At 46.2% G+C, this 14,876-nt stretch overlaps 1 protein-coding gene across 2 annotated transcripts; it reads left to right on the top strand.

Moving 5' to 3' along the window:
* Window positions 1-7,978, top strand: LOC118402013 (tubulin beta chain-like). Of its 2 annotated transcripts, none has more exons than XM_035799802.2 (4): window positions 1-209; window positions 712-820; window positions 5,810-5,920; window positions 6,523-7,978. In XM_035799802.2, the coding sequence occupies exons 1-4, from the start codon at window positions 153-155 to the stop codon at window positions 7,614-7,616; spliced, it is 1,371 nt and encodes a 456-aa protein (XP_035655695.1). In that variant the 5' UTR covers window positions 1-152; the 3' UTR covers window positions 7,617-7,978. The 2 variants fall into 2 exon arrangements, with proteins under 2 accessions (XP_035655695.1, XP_035655696.1); XM_035799803.2 differs by lacking the exon at window positions 1-209 and adding an exon at window positions 1,075-1,407.
* The last annotated feature ends 6,898 nt before the right edge of the window (window positions 7,979-14,876 follow it).

Here is a 14,876-nt window from a genome sequence, read left to right on the forward strand (position 1 = left end):
TCAACATGATGACTCTCCCTGAGCTCACCGCTCGCCCTAGTAATGTTAAAACTGCTGAGAGGCGACACATAAAGGGGTAGCAAAGAGGTTGAGGACATCGGTGTTAGCTGAGACAAAAGGCTGCTGTCTGCTTGCACCCACAAGGCATCATCATGAGGGAGATTGTTCATATCCAGGCCGGGCAATGTGGAAACCAGATTGGTGCCAAAGTAGGTGGCATGTTTATAATTGTATACTGACGCAGTGGTTGTTATAGAGCAATAACTATTTTGTTAAGTGTTTGAAATGTTGAGACCTGCATGCTTTTTTCGCCCATGTAACTTTATTTAAAATAGGCCTATGTCGCACTGCATTTTCCAAGACATCAAATTCCCAAATACCATTCCAGTATTTTGGTATAATATTTTTGGCCTAATGTGTTATGGAAATTAGTATTTCATTTATTTAGAAATATTACATGATATTCGATTGATAATGGTGTGGTCCTATGGACTTGGGCTAGGAGGCAAAGTGTCTGCAGTGGTGTCGCGCATCTGGGCCGATGAGTCATGCTATCACCATGCGCAATAGGGATAGGGCTACGCACGAAGACCGTTCGGTATTTTTCAATGCGTCTTGAACAGGTCATAGCCAGAGCACAGAACATATTTATCTCTTAGTTCAAACCTTTATACATCAGTTGCAGTACCTACATCTCTGTCCCATTCACAGTTCTGGGAAGTCATAAGTGACGAACACGGCATCGACCCCACCGGAAGTTACCAAGGTGACAGTGACCTGCAGCTGGAGAGGATAAACGTGTACTACAATGAAGCATCGGGTATATATACATCTATTTGTCTAGACTGTGCATGAAGTAATCTCTGCATGCATCTGAACATGTGTTTAAATAAAATAATAAACCATAAGCACACTGTAATATCACTTGGCTTTCCCCCAAATTAAAACAAAAGTAAATCAATATTCCCTGGTGATAAAAACTGCAGACCTCATTGGATTTGCAAAGCCATGCTCTGTAGGGCTAATCCAAACTGAGTATGTGACATTGTAACCATAATATCTGTCTGGGTGCAGTGGGCTCTGTGGCAGGTCAGGGGAAATGAGGACAGCAGCAGGTACCTGCCAATCTCTCTCCCTCCCTCCCTCCCTCCCTCCATCCCTCTCTGGCAGGGCAGGGGAAATGAGGACAGCAGCAGGTACCTGCCGATCTCCCTCCCTCCCTCCCCCCCTCCATCCCTCACTGGCAGGGCAGGGGAAATGAGGACAGCAGCAGGTACCTGCCAATCTCTCTCCCTCCCTCCCTCCATCCCTCTCTGGCAGGGCAGGGGAAATGAGGACAGCAGCAGGTACCTGCCAATCTCCCTCCATCCCTCTCTGGCAGGGCAGGGGAAATGAGGACAGCAGCAGGTACCTGCCAATCTCTCTCCCTCCCTCCCTCCCTCCCTCCCTCCCTCCCTCGTTATTTCTCTCCCTGTATCACATCTTTCTCTCTCTCTCCTGCATCATTTATCCCTCTCTTTCTCTCTTTCCCTCTACCCTCTCTCCGTCTATCTCACTATATTACATTCAATGGAATTTATTGGCATGGGAAACGTATGTTAACATTACCAAAGCAAGTGACAAACCAACCAGGCTGCAGAACCTAGGTCCTATGAGGCCAACATGTCCTGTGGTTAGGTCTGATCATATTCCCAGTGTGTGCAAATGCTAAGCAGTATTGATCCCTCTTATTTCACAGTTGTCAGGCGTAAATTGAGCTTGCATGTGTGAGCAACTCTGCCATCCATTATTGTACATGCATTGTGCATTCATCGATAAAAAGTTTCCTAAAATAACAAGGCACTAATTCATAGAGAGATGTGTGTAGCAGCACGTTAACCCTCATACTACCAACATATTTTATATACGTGGATTACCAACTAGGGCCATTGTCCCCAAGAGTAATCTATTGGAAAAAGCAACCTTCATAGAAAATGTAAAATTAATTCTTATCAAAATATAATTAGACATGTAAATAATGTTATCTGAAATAAAATTAAAATAACTAAACAGACAGGTAATTTGCATATTCTGGAAAACAAAAATAGAACATTTTCCCATAAATAATGTGCAGCTTTTTTCCAAACTACAAAGTACTAAAAAGCAGATTGACCATCATTTGAGTAGTATCTTTTAGTTTTTAGACTTTTGGTACTAAATACTAATTTTGTCAAATTTATGTGGCAAAAAAACGACTGCCATTTAAAGGGCAGTACAACAACATTTAAATATACTTAATTGTATTCACAAAAAGTTATTAATCCATTGATCCTGAGTGACAATGACCAAAAACATGGCTTAGTTTTCTTTATTTACTTACCCCACAGCCAGAATTAGCATTGCTGCTAGTGAAACAATGGGAGTGGCAGGGCCTATTTTTTTTTTTTACCTTTGAGGCAGGATACTTACAAATCCTCAAAATCACTTCAAACCAATGTTATAGCAACCCAAATACCACAAAATGGTGCACATACAGTACCAGTCAAAGTTTAGACACCTACTCATTTTCAATAGGAAAGACAACATTTCAATGATTGTCGTTCATATAATTAAGAGTGAGGGAGTGAGGGGGGTGGGCTCTTCTACTCCATATTTAGTCTCAACTGTGGTTGCTGGGGTTTTTCTTTATTTTGACTATTTTCTACATAGTCGAATAATAGTGAAGACATCAAAACCATGAAATAACACATATGGAATCATGTAGTAGCCAAAAAGTGTTAAACAAATCTAAATATATTTTCTGTTTGAGATTCTTCAAAGTAGCCACCCTTTGCCTTGATGACAGCTTTGCACACTGTTGGCATTCTCTCAAAGAGCTTTATGAGGAATGATTTTCTAACAGTCTTGAAGGAGTTCCCACGTATGCTGAGAACTTGTTGTCTCATGCACGTCGTCTTGAAAATGACCGGACCAAGGTGCAGCGTGGTGAGCGTACATTTTCCTTTATTTTTAAATGTTGCCAACAAAACAATAAACAACAAAATGAATGTGAAGCTCCGTAAGGCTATACATGCACAAACGGAGACAACTACCCACAAATACAAAAGGAAAAAAGGCTTCCTAAGTAGGATTCCCAATCAGAGACAACGATAGACAGCTGTCTCTGATTGAGAACCATGCCCGGCGAAAACAGAAAAACAGAAAACATAGAAATAAAGAAACTAGACTGCCCACCCTAGTCACATTACATTTACATTTAAGTCATTTAGCAGACGCTCTTATCCAGAGCGACTTACAAATTGGTGCATTCACCTTATGACATCCAGTGGAACAGTCACTTTACAATAGTGCATCTAAATCTTAAAAGGGGGGGGGGGGTGAGAAGGATTACTTATCCTATCCTAGGTATTCCTTAAAGAGGTGGGGTTTCAGGTGTCTCCGGAAGGTGGTGATTGACTCCGCTGTCCTGGCGTTGTGAGGGAGTTTGTTCCACCATTGGGGGCCAGAGCAGCGAACAGTTTTGACTGGGCTGAGCGGGAACTGTACTTCCTCAGTGGTAGGGAGGCGAGCAGGCCAGAGGTGGATGAACGCAGTGCCCTTGTTTGGGTGTAGGGCCTGATCAGAGCCTGGAGGTACTGAGGTGCCGTTCCCCTCACAGCTCCGTAGGCAAGCACCATGGTCTTGTAGCGGATGCGAGCTTCAACTGGAAGCCAGTGGAGAGAGCGGAGGAGCGGGGTGACGTGAGAGAACTTGGGAAGGTTGAACACCAGACGGGCTGCGGCGTTCTGTCACACCCTGGCCTACCCAAAATAGAGAATAAAAGCCTCTCTATGGCCAGAGCGTGACATGTTGGCTGCTTTTCCTTCACTCTTCAGTCCAACTCATCCCAAACCATCTCAATTGGGTTGGGTGATTGTGAAGGCCAGGTCATCTGATGCAGCGTCACACAAAGACACGGTGGTTGAAACCAAACAACTCAAATTCACATTGATCAGACCAAAGGACACATTACCACCAGTCTTATGTCCATTGCTCGTGATTCTTGCCCCAATCAATTTTTTTTCTTCTTATTGGTGTCATTTAGTAGTGGTTTCTTTGCAGCAATTCAACCATGAAGGCCTGATTCATGCAATCTCCTCTGAACAGTTGATGTTGAGATGTGTCTGTTACTTGAATTCTGTGAAGCATTTATTTGGGCTGCAATCTGAGGTGCAGTTAACTCTAATGAACTTATCCTCTGCAGCAGAGGTAACTCTGGGTTTTCCTTTCCTGTGGCAGTCCGCATGAGAGCCAGTTTCATCATAGCGCTTGATGGTTTTTGTGACTGCACTTGAAGAAACTTCTTAAAATGTTCCAGATTGTCTTAAAGTAATGATGGACTGTAAACAGCTTGGAAAATCCCAGAAAATGATGTCATGGCTTTAGAAACTTCCGATAGGGTAATTGACATAATTTGAGTCAATTGAAGGTGTACCTTTGGATGTATTTCAAGGCCTACCTTCAAACTCTTTGCTTAACATCATGGGAAAATCAAAAGAAATCAGCCAAGACCTCAGAAAAATAATTGTAGACCTCCACAAGTCTGGTTCATCTTTGGGAGCAGATTACAAACGCCTGAAGGTACCTTGTTCATCTGTACAAACAATAGTATGCAAGTTTAAACACTATGGGACTACGCAGTCGTCATACTACTCAGGTAGGAGAAGTGTTCTGTCTCCTAGAGTAGAACGTACTTTGGTACAAAAAGTGCAATTCAATCCCACAACTACAGCAAAGGACCTTGTGAAGATGCTGGAGGAAACAGGTCCAAAAGTATCTATATCCACAGTAAAATGAGTCCTATATTGACATAACCTGAAAGGCCGCTCAGCAAGGAAGAAAACACTGCTCAAAAACCGCCATCAAAAAGACAGACTACAGTTTGCAACTGCACATGAGGACAAAGATCGTACTTTTTGGAGAAATGCCCTCTGTTCTGATGAAACAAAAATAGAACTGTTTGGCTATAATGACCATTGTTATGTTTGGAGGAAAAAGGGGGAGGATTGCAAGCTGAGAACACCATCCCAACCGTGAAGCACGGGGGTGGCATCATCATGTTGTGGGGGGGCTTTTCTGCAGGAGGGACTGGTGCACTTCACAAAATAAATGGCATCTTGAGGGAGGAAAATATGTATGTAGATATATTGAAGCAACATCTCAAGACATCAGTTTAATGAAGCTGCCAGTTGAGGACTGGTGAGGCATCTGTTTCTCAAACTAGACACTCTAATGTAATTGTTCTCTTGCTCAGTTGTGCACCGGGGCCTCCCACTCCTCTTTCTATTCTGGTCTGGGAGATGCCATCTTGGTCTGAATCAATTCTGCACGGCACATTTTATTCCCCCTCCCTACTTTGGACTGGAGCTAGGAAGTTCTCTGTGCTGCAAGGTGCTGCAGTCTGCAAATGAAGCGAAGTGAGAGAGCGAGACAGAGAGTGAGAGAGAGAAAGAGAATCAGAGGCAGTCTGAGCTTTGCTCTGTTTAATAAGCTGTGCGGGAGAGCATGATCAGGGGATGCCTAGTATTTTCCCTCTGTTTCCTTTGTAGAAAAAGGCAAACCGTTTGTATAAACCGTTTGTATAAACCGTTTGTATTTCCATAGTCCCAAATGCAAGTGGGGAACAAGATATTTCCTCAATGTTTACCGTGTAGGTTGTGCCCTCTGATGTGGCTTCACCATGCTATCTCACCCAGGGTAGTAAACGGTTTGGAGTAAACTGTTTCCATTGTGCAACGAAATCTGACTAATGAATACACCCCTGATGTCCCTGCCTCTCCTCCCCCCACAGGTAACAAGTTTGTCCCCCGGGCCATCCTGGTGGATCTGGAGCCAGGCACCATGGACTCTGTACGCTCCGGGCCCTTCGGCCAGCTCTTCAGACCAGACAACTTTGTCTTTGGTGAGTAGTGGTTATCATCTAGCCGAATTCCATATCTTCTTGTGCTATCTTGCCTAGCCTGGTCCCAGATCTGTCTGTGCTGTCTTGCCCAATTGGTCATCATTATGTCCTCATCAGCTCTTACATCTTTGACCCAAAGCATGTAATGTCTGTGACAGCATTCACTGTCATGTCCTTTGAAGCGAAGCTTAGTTTACCTTTCACATAGATGTACAGTGTGTTCTCTGTGCAACGTTTCTGCAGTTGTGTCAGGCAGAGACAGCCAGAATGGTGACTCAGCAGAATGCAGTCCAGACTGCTACTGCTGCAGTGCTCATCAGGATGGGGATATTGGGCTAAAAAAAAAATCCACCCAGGACATCTTACCTATAATACACTCACATCAGTACAATTAGATTAAAACACTACTTTTATTAGATACATTATTCAATGTTGTTTCAATGGAATGGAATTTTCTCTTTCACTGGAAATGAATGAATAATGTACACAATGCATATGCCTGTTACTGGTGACTTGCTTTTCATTCTCCTAGATGTATGGCTAGATATTTACAAGCACAAAGATGCTATGTCTCTAACCCAGGTTTTTCATGGGTCTTTCAGGTCAGAGTGGAGCTGGTAACAACTGGGCTAAAGGCCACTACACAGAGGGAGCAGAGCTGGTCGACTCTGTCCTGGACGTAGTCAGGAAGGAGTCTGAGAACTGTGACTGCCTCCAGGGCTTCCAGCTCACCCACTCCCTAGGAGGGGGCACCGGCTCTGGCATGGGCACCCTGCTCATCAGCAAGATCCGCGAGGAGTACCCTGACCGCATCATGAACACTTTCAGTGTCATGCCCTCACCCAAGGTGTCCGACACGGTGGTGGAGCCCTACAACGCCACCCTGTCAGTCCACCAGCTGGTGGAGAACACTGATGAGACCTTCAGCATCGACAATGAGGCTCTCTATGACATCTGCTTTCGTACCCTCAAACTCACCACACCCACCTACGGAGACCTCAACCACTTGGTGTCGGCCACCATGAGCGGGGTCACCACCTGCTTGCGCTTCCCTGGCCAGCTCAACGCCGACCTCCGCAAATTAGCCGTCAACATGGTGCCCTTCCCCCGCCTCCACTTCTTCATGCCCGGCTTTGCCCCTCTGACCAGCAGGGGGAGCCAGCAGTACCGTGCCCTCTCCGTGCCCGAGCTGACCCAGCAGATGTTTGACGCCAAAAACATGATGGCCGCCTGCGACCCTCGCCACGGCCGCTACCTCACTGTTGCCGCCATCTTCCGCGGGCGCATGTCCATGAAGGAGGTGGACGAGCAGATGTTGAGCGTGCAGAACAAGAACAGCAGCTACTTCGTAGAGTGGATCCCCAACAACGTGAAGACGGCCGTCTGCGACATCCCGCCCCGTGGCCTCAAGATGTCCGCCACCTTCATCGGCAACAGCACGGCCATCCAGGAGCTGTTCAGAAGGATCTCTGAGCAGTTCACTGCCATGTTCCGCCGTAAGGCCTTCCTTCACTGGTACACCGGAGAGGGTATGGACGAGATGGAGTTCACTGAGGCTGAGAGCAACATGAATGATCTGGTGTCTGAGTACCAGCAGTACCAGGACGCCACTGCTGACGAAGTGGGCGAGTACGAGGAAGACGAGTTGGAGGATGCGGATCAGGATGTCCAGCAGCACCAAGATGTCCGCCACTGAGGGATGCCATGTAGAAGCAGCACAGCAGTCTGTATGTTATATCCACCAGTCACTTTAAATGATCAATAGGTATGGAAGGATAGAGGCACAGAATGAGTTATTGTCGCGTCAAGATACTGTATATTGTAGCTGTTTAGTCTAAAGACAACTACTATTGCATTTCATTGTTCTTCAAATATGTCTCGAAGACCATAAGTGAAACATAACAATTATGTGAGTATTATAAATGTCATTGGTTTTTCCAATTCATGCTGTGTCAATGTCAATAAAAACAACATCGTTACACTATCGAAACTGAGTTTTGTAACATTTACCTCAGAATGCATTTTCTGTCGCAAAATAAAATGGTCCTGTCCTATGAATATCACTCTCGTTAGCCTTCTTTTCATGGGATTGCTCATTGTATTCAGCAGATGAGATACAATGAACAATCCAGACTTTTCATGAGGTAATGAAGATAGATAGATACGATAAGATAAATATATGTTTTCTGGTTTTTTATACAAAGCATGAAATGTGAGTCATCTTGACTATTGGTTTATTTTCTCTGTCTGTCTGGGACAGGAGGCACTTTTTTTGATTGAAAGACCAAGATTATTTTTTATTCCTCTTCATCATGATCTGTCAGATAGTAAATCTGATTTAGGGCTGTCCAGACATGGTGACTATCCGATCATCAGGTTTAATGTGTGGGGACGTCCAATGGCAGAATTTTTTGCTAATAATGCAAATCTTTAAACATGTAAACCTAATAGGATCTTTACATATTGGTTCATCACCATATTACACACCTTTATTCCACCTGCTCAATTTGCTTGATATCATTTACATAAAGGTCCTCTGGCAAGGTTCAAGTGTTTCCGCTTTGTTAGAGGTACAGTAAATCGGTTGTCTTTTTCATTGCTCTGTGGTCCATAAATACTTGAAGACTCTGAAGTTGTTCTATTTTGACAGCAGCCATCTAAAAAGGCAGACCAGGCAGAATGTTGTTAGTATAATGTTATCCACCTCTTGGCAAATTCAGACACAACTGGGGGAAATATGCTCTTGTCAATTGAAAGATCGTGTGGTTACCTAGGAGGATGTAGCAGAGACAGATACATTAGAAACCAACAGGAGGACTCAAAACCACAGGTAGGCCAGTCGTAGGTTATGGCAAGGGTTGAGACTGGGTGTGGACGTGGAGGTGAGTGTTAGGTTTATTTCTGGGTTATGCCGGTGTGTGGACGAAACAATGGTTAGGGTCACTTTCTTACTAATGTTAACCTGTTCCAGGTACATCAAAAGTGACATCGTGTTATATGCAGGTGTGTCCCCTGAGTAACTATAATATGTCTGAATTTACTCAGACTATAAGTGCCGCAACCCCAGTGTTGATTATGCACATTAATACCTTTTGCCTCTTACCATCAGTCTCCTGTCTTTTACATCAGACCATAGGAGTAATAATGTATGTGTCACTTGTCTGTCATATTAGCTTAGAATAGAACATCTGAGATCAGGTCACCTATCTGGCACATTATGTGAGGTCTTGTCATGCTCTGGTAGAGTAGGTCAGGGCGTGACTAAGGGTTTAGTCTAGTTTATATTTTCTATGTGGGGTTCTAGTTTGTTTTTTCTATGTTGGTGTTTTGGTATGATTCCCAATTAGAGGCAGCTGGCTATCGTTGTCTCTTTGGGGATCATACTTAAGTAGCATTTTTTACACCTGTGTGTTATGGGATATTGTTTTGAGTTAGTGCACGTAGCATTCCCTGTAGTCACGGTTCGTTATTAGTTTATTGTTAATTTTTTTTACTCTTTACTAAGTTTCACTTTCTTTAATAAATTATGTGGAACTCAACATACGCTGCACCATGGTCCGTCTATACCATGGGTGTCAAACTCTGGCCCGTGGGCCAAATTTGGCCCGCGGGGTAATTATATTTGGCCCGCGAGACAATACCAAATTACTACTAGAGCTGGCCCGCCGGTATTATACAGCGCATTCACCACTAATACTACGAATCCCATAATGCTTTGCTGTTTTCGCGCGCCAATCAGGACAGGACCCAGAAACGCTCTCTCCTCTGTGACAGTAGTCATAGCAACATAGACGCTACAACTGTCAGCGAGCTAACCCTTCCCAAAAATGGCGAAAAGAAAGGCAGAAAACAGGAGCTTTCTGGACAAGTGGGAGGCAGAATATCTGTTTACATATGTAAAAGACAAACCTGTTTGTCTTGTTTGTGGAGTCAACGTGGCTGTAAGTAAGGAGTACAACATTAGACGACACTATGAAACGAAACACCATGACAAATACAAGGACCTGGACATGACTCAAAGGAGCCAGAAAGTAGAGGAGATGAAAAGAAGTTTGGTTTCACAACAGAATATGTTTAAAAAAGCCACATCACAAAGCGAGGCTGCTGTAAAGGCTAGTTATATAGTGGCAGCAGAGATCGCAAAATCAGCCCGGCCCTTTAATGAGGGAGAGTTCATGAAAAAGTGCATGATGAAGGTTTGTGACCTCGTATGCCCAGAGAAAAAACAAGCATTTTCAAACGTGAGCCTGAGCAGAAACACAGTAGCTGATCGCACATGTGATCTTGCCACCAATCTGTATGACCAGCTGATGGAAAAGGGAAAAGATTTTGTTGCGTTCTCCCTCGCTGTGGATGAGAGCTGCGACGCATCTGATACTGCTCAGCTGTCAGTCTTCATCTGTGGAGTGGACTCAAATCTGTGTGTTACGGAGGAGCTATTAGGATTCAAATCAATGCATGGCACAACCACAGGAAAGGAAATCTTTGAGGAGGTTTCCAAATGTGTAACTGAAATAAAGCTGCCGTGGGATAAACTCGTTGGATTAACGACAGATGGTGCGCCAGCGATGTGCGGTAAAAAGAGTGGACTGGTGGGCATGGTTCGGGAGAAGATGCGGGAAGAGAACTGTGCAGGTGAGCTAACTGTTTACCACTGCATCATACATCAGGAAGCACTGTGTGCCAAAGCCCTAAAGATGGAACATGTTATGACCACAGTAACACAGGTAGTTAACTTTATAAGAGCCAAAGGTCTAAATCACCGCCAGTTTAAATCTTTTCTGGAGGAGTGTGGTTTGGAATACGCATACGTGCCGTATCACATAGAGGTGAGATGGCTAAGCAGAGGAAAAGTACTGAACAGATGTTTCGAGCTGCGTGAGGAAATATGTCTATTCCTGGAAACCAAAGGGAAGGATACAGCAGAGCTCCGGGAGCAAAAGTTCCTGTGTGAGCTGGCCTTTCTCTGTGACATCTCGAGCCATCTCGATGCGCTGAACCTGCAGCTTCAGGGGCGGGGGCGCATCATCACAGACATGTACGCTGCAGTGAGGGCCTTCAAAACTAAACTGTGCCTGTGGGAGAATCAGATGCTGCAAGGAAACCCTTGCCATTTTCCCTGCTGCCAATCCATAAAAGCGCAGATCTCTACCGCCGTGTTCCCATGCGCACAGTTTGCTGAAAAACTCAGTGTTCTCGCCGCTGAGTTTAGCCGGCGATTTGCCGACTTCGATGCCCAGAAATGCAAGTTTGAACTGCTTAGTAATCCCTTCGCAGTTGATGTGGAAAATGCACCAACCAACATCCAAATGGAGCTGATTGAACTCCAGTGCAACGACACGCTGAAGTCAAAGTATGATGCTGTGGGCGCCGCACAGTTTCCACGGTTCATCCCTGACACAATGCCTCAGCTCCGCACCCAAGCTGCTCAGATGCTGTCCATGTTCGGCAGCACTTATCTATGCGAGCAACTTTTCTCCTCGATGAAGATGACCAAAACAACTCACAGGAGACGTCTGACTGATGAACATCTTCGCTCGATACTGAGGATTTCTTCAGCTCAGAGCTTGAGCCCAGACATTGATGAACTAGCATCCAAGAAGAGATGCCAGGTATCTGGCTTGGGCACATCAGATTAGACCAGTGTGCAATAATTAACGTTTTCTTTATGCACTTTTTCTTGCTACAAGGCATGGGCTTGAATGGTTGATTGATTTATTATCATTTTATTTGTAAAGTTATTAGCCAGTGGAAAAAGTTGATTTTGGTATTTAAATCAGAAGGCTGCAAATAGAAAAGAGGCATACAATTTTTATTTACATTTTATTTATTTAATAAATGAATGCCATTGATGTGTTTTTTCATTTGAAATTCGATTTTGCATGTCTCCACTATTAAATTATATATTGTATGGTAATAAGCGATGCTTGTTCCATATTCAATGTTAAAGCAAAACTTGTTTGGGTCCATTTTAAAAGGTTAATTTGTTCAATGTTGGCCCGTGACTTTGTTCAGGTTTTACATTTTGGCCCACTGGGTATTTGAGTTTGACACCCCTGGTCTATACAAACGAACGTGACATAATATTCCATCAACAAAGGAACAAGCAGCGGGCCCAGGAGGAGGAAGTATCCTGGACTTGGGAAGAGATTCTGGATGGGAAGGGATCCTGGACTTGGGAAGAAATCCTGACAGGACAGGATCGCCTACCATGGCAGGAGACGCAAGGAGAGAAGGGAGAACAGCGACGACGCCAGGGTTCGCGGCCACGACGAAGCCCAAGAAGCGGCCTCAAAAAAAGAAATTGGCGGTACACACATGGTGTTCGGCGAAGTTGAGGGGTGAGTCAGAGACCGTTGAGGAGTTATTGGATAAATTGGAGGAGAGTGAACGGAGGGGAGAGTTAGAGACCTTCGAGGAGTTGTTGGATAAATTGGAGGAGAGTGAAGCGAGAGAGCTGTTGGTTTGGCGTAGTATGCACGGCATTCGCCCTAAGGAGCGTGTTAGCCGCCCGATGCCACCTGAGTCAGCTCCCCGTACTCGTCCTGAGAAGTGTGTTAAAGTACCGGTACAATTGATGCCGGCTATACGCACCAGGTCTCCAGTGCGCTTTCACAGCCCAGTACGTCCTGTGCCAGCTCCTCGCACTTACCGGGCGAGGTGTGTCATCGAACCGGTACCATTGATGCCAGCTATACGCACCAGGTCTCCAGTACGTCTCCACAGCCCGGTACGTCCTGTGCCTGCTCCTTGCACTCTCCCTCAAGTGCGCCTTCCCAGTCCGGTACGTCCTGTGCCTGCTCCTCGCACTCTCCCTCAAGTGCGTTTCCCCAGTCCGGTACGACCTGTGCCTGCTCCTCGCACTCTCCCTGAAGTGCGTGTTCCTCGCACTCTCCCTGAAGTGCGTGTTCCCAGTCAGGTACGTCCTGTGCCTGCACCAGTCTGGCGCCACCTGTCCCGGCTCCATGCACTAGGCCTCCAGTGCGACTTCCCAGTCCAGTATGTCCTGTGCCTGCTCCTCGCGCTCGCCCTGAGGTGCTTGTCACCAGCCCTGTACCACCAGTGCTGGCCCCACACACAAGGCTTCCTGCAACGATCCCCAGTCCAGAGCTTCCGGCGACAGTTCCCAGTCCAGAGTTCCTGGCGACAGTACCCAGTCCAGAGCTCCTGGCGACAGTTTCCCAGTCCAGAGCTTACGACGACAGTACCCAGTCCAGAGCTTCCGGCAACAGTTCCCAGTCCAGAGCTTACGGCGACAGTTCCCAGTCCAGAGCTTACGGCGACAGTTCCCAGTCCAGAGCTCCCAGCGACAGTACCCAGTCCAGAGCTTCCGGCGACAGTTCCCAGGCCGAAACCTCCGGCGACGCTTCACGGTCCGTAACCTCTGGCGACGGTCCGTAACCTCTGGCGACGGTCGACGGTCCGGAACCTCCGGCGACAGTCCACGGTCCAGAACCTCCTGAGATGGTCCACGGTCCGGAACCTCCAGCTCCATGGCCTGAGCCTTCCCCTGCGCCGATGTCCGGTCTGAGCACGGCATCCAGTTTAGCTACAAGGCCAGAGTCTTCTTCTGTGTTAGTGCCCAGTCCCGGCACAGCGTCCAGGCCCGCTCCATGGCGGGAGTCTACCCCTGCGCCGATGTCCAGTCCAATCACGGCGTCCAGTCCAGCTCCATGGCAGGAGTCTTCCCCTGCACCGATGTCCAGTCCAAACACGGCATCCAGTCCAGCTCCATGGCAGGAGTCTTCCCCTGCGCCGATGCCCAGTCCAAACATGGCATCCAGTCCAGCTCCATGGCAGGAGCCTTCCTCTGCGCCAATGCCCAGTCCGGACACGGCGTCCAGTCCCGCTCCATGGCAGGAGTCTTCTGCACCTAGGTCCAGTCCAGGCACAGTATTCAGCCTGGGTCCATGGCTGGATCTGCGGGATGAGCGGGTTCTTCGCCCCTCACCACAGCCACCACCGACACTAGACACCCTCCCCCCCTAACCCTCCCTTCTTGTTTCAGGTTTTGCGGTCGGAGTCTGCACCTTTTGGGGGGAGGCACGTCCTGACCATAGAAAGCCTTTATTTTCTATGGTAGAGTAGCATTCTACGTAGCATTCTCTGTAGTTTATTGTTGATTTGTTTTTGTCTTTGCTAAGTTTCACTTTCTTTAATAAATTATGTGGAACTCAACATACGCTGCACCTTGGTCCGTCTATACAAACGAACATGACAGGTCTCCTGCCTATATCACCAATTTTCATATAACACTGTACTGCATTATTCATATGTATGTTAGCATATTTCATGGTATTATACAGTTTATTAGGTACACCCATCTAGTACCGGGTCGGACCCCCTTTGTCTCCAGAACAGCCTGAATTCTTCAGGGTATTCTACAAGGTGTCGGAAACATTCCACAGGGATGTTGGTCCATGCTAACGGGATGGCATCGCACAGTTGCTGCAGACTGGACAGCGGTAGATTCATGCAGCGAACAGCCCCCGTTCCATCTCATCCCAAACCTGCTCTACTGGGTTGAGATCTGCAGACTGCGCAGGCCACTCTCCTTCAAATTCTCTTATCATCAAGCTATTTTTGTCCACAGGACTGCCACTGACTGGATATTTTTTGTTTGTCGTACCCTTATTGATAAACTCTAGACACTGTCGTGCGTGAAACTCAGGAGGGCGCCTTTATCTGAAAAACTCAGGAGGGCGCCTTTATCTGAAAAACTGGATCCGGCGTGCCTGGACTCAACGATCATACCACGCTCAAAGTTGTTTAGGTGACTTGTTTTACCCATTCTAATGTTCAATCAAACAGCAACTGACTTCCCCAGTGCCTGTCAGCCTGATTTTTCTATTTTAATAGCCTTAAACATTGAGTTAGGAATAACTCATTTCAAAATAGGCCATTGTCACCATCAATCGTGAATGATAATTCTTCACATTTTAACTAGTGAAATATC

This window comes from Oncorhynchus keta, chromosome 23 (genome assembly GCF_023373465.1).
Source record: "Oncorhynchus keta strain PuntledgeMale-10-30-2019 chromosome 23, Oket_V2, whole genome shotgun sequence".
Lineage (NCBI taxonomy): Eukaryota > Metazoa > Chordata > Actinopteri > Salmoniformes > Salmonidae > Oncorhynchus > Oncorhynchus keta.

Bases quoted from the DNA above. Each gene is read 5' to 3' on its own strand.
- LOC118402013 (XM_035799802.2), top strand. From the start codon at position 153: ATGAGGGAGATTGTTCATATCCAGGCCGGGCAATGTGGAAACCAGATT. The intron at 210-711 runs GTAGGTGGCATG...TCCCATTCACAG, and splicing joins GAAACCAGATTGGTGCCAAA to TTCTGGGAAGTCATAAGTGA. The intron at 5,921-6,522 runs GTGAGTAGTGGT...TGGGTCTTTCAG, and splicing joins ACCAGACAACTTTGTCTTTG to GTCAGAGTGGAGCTGGTAAC.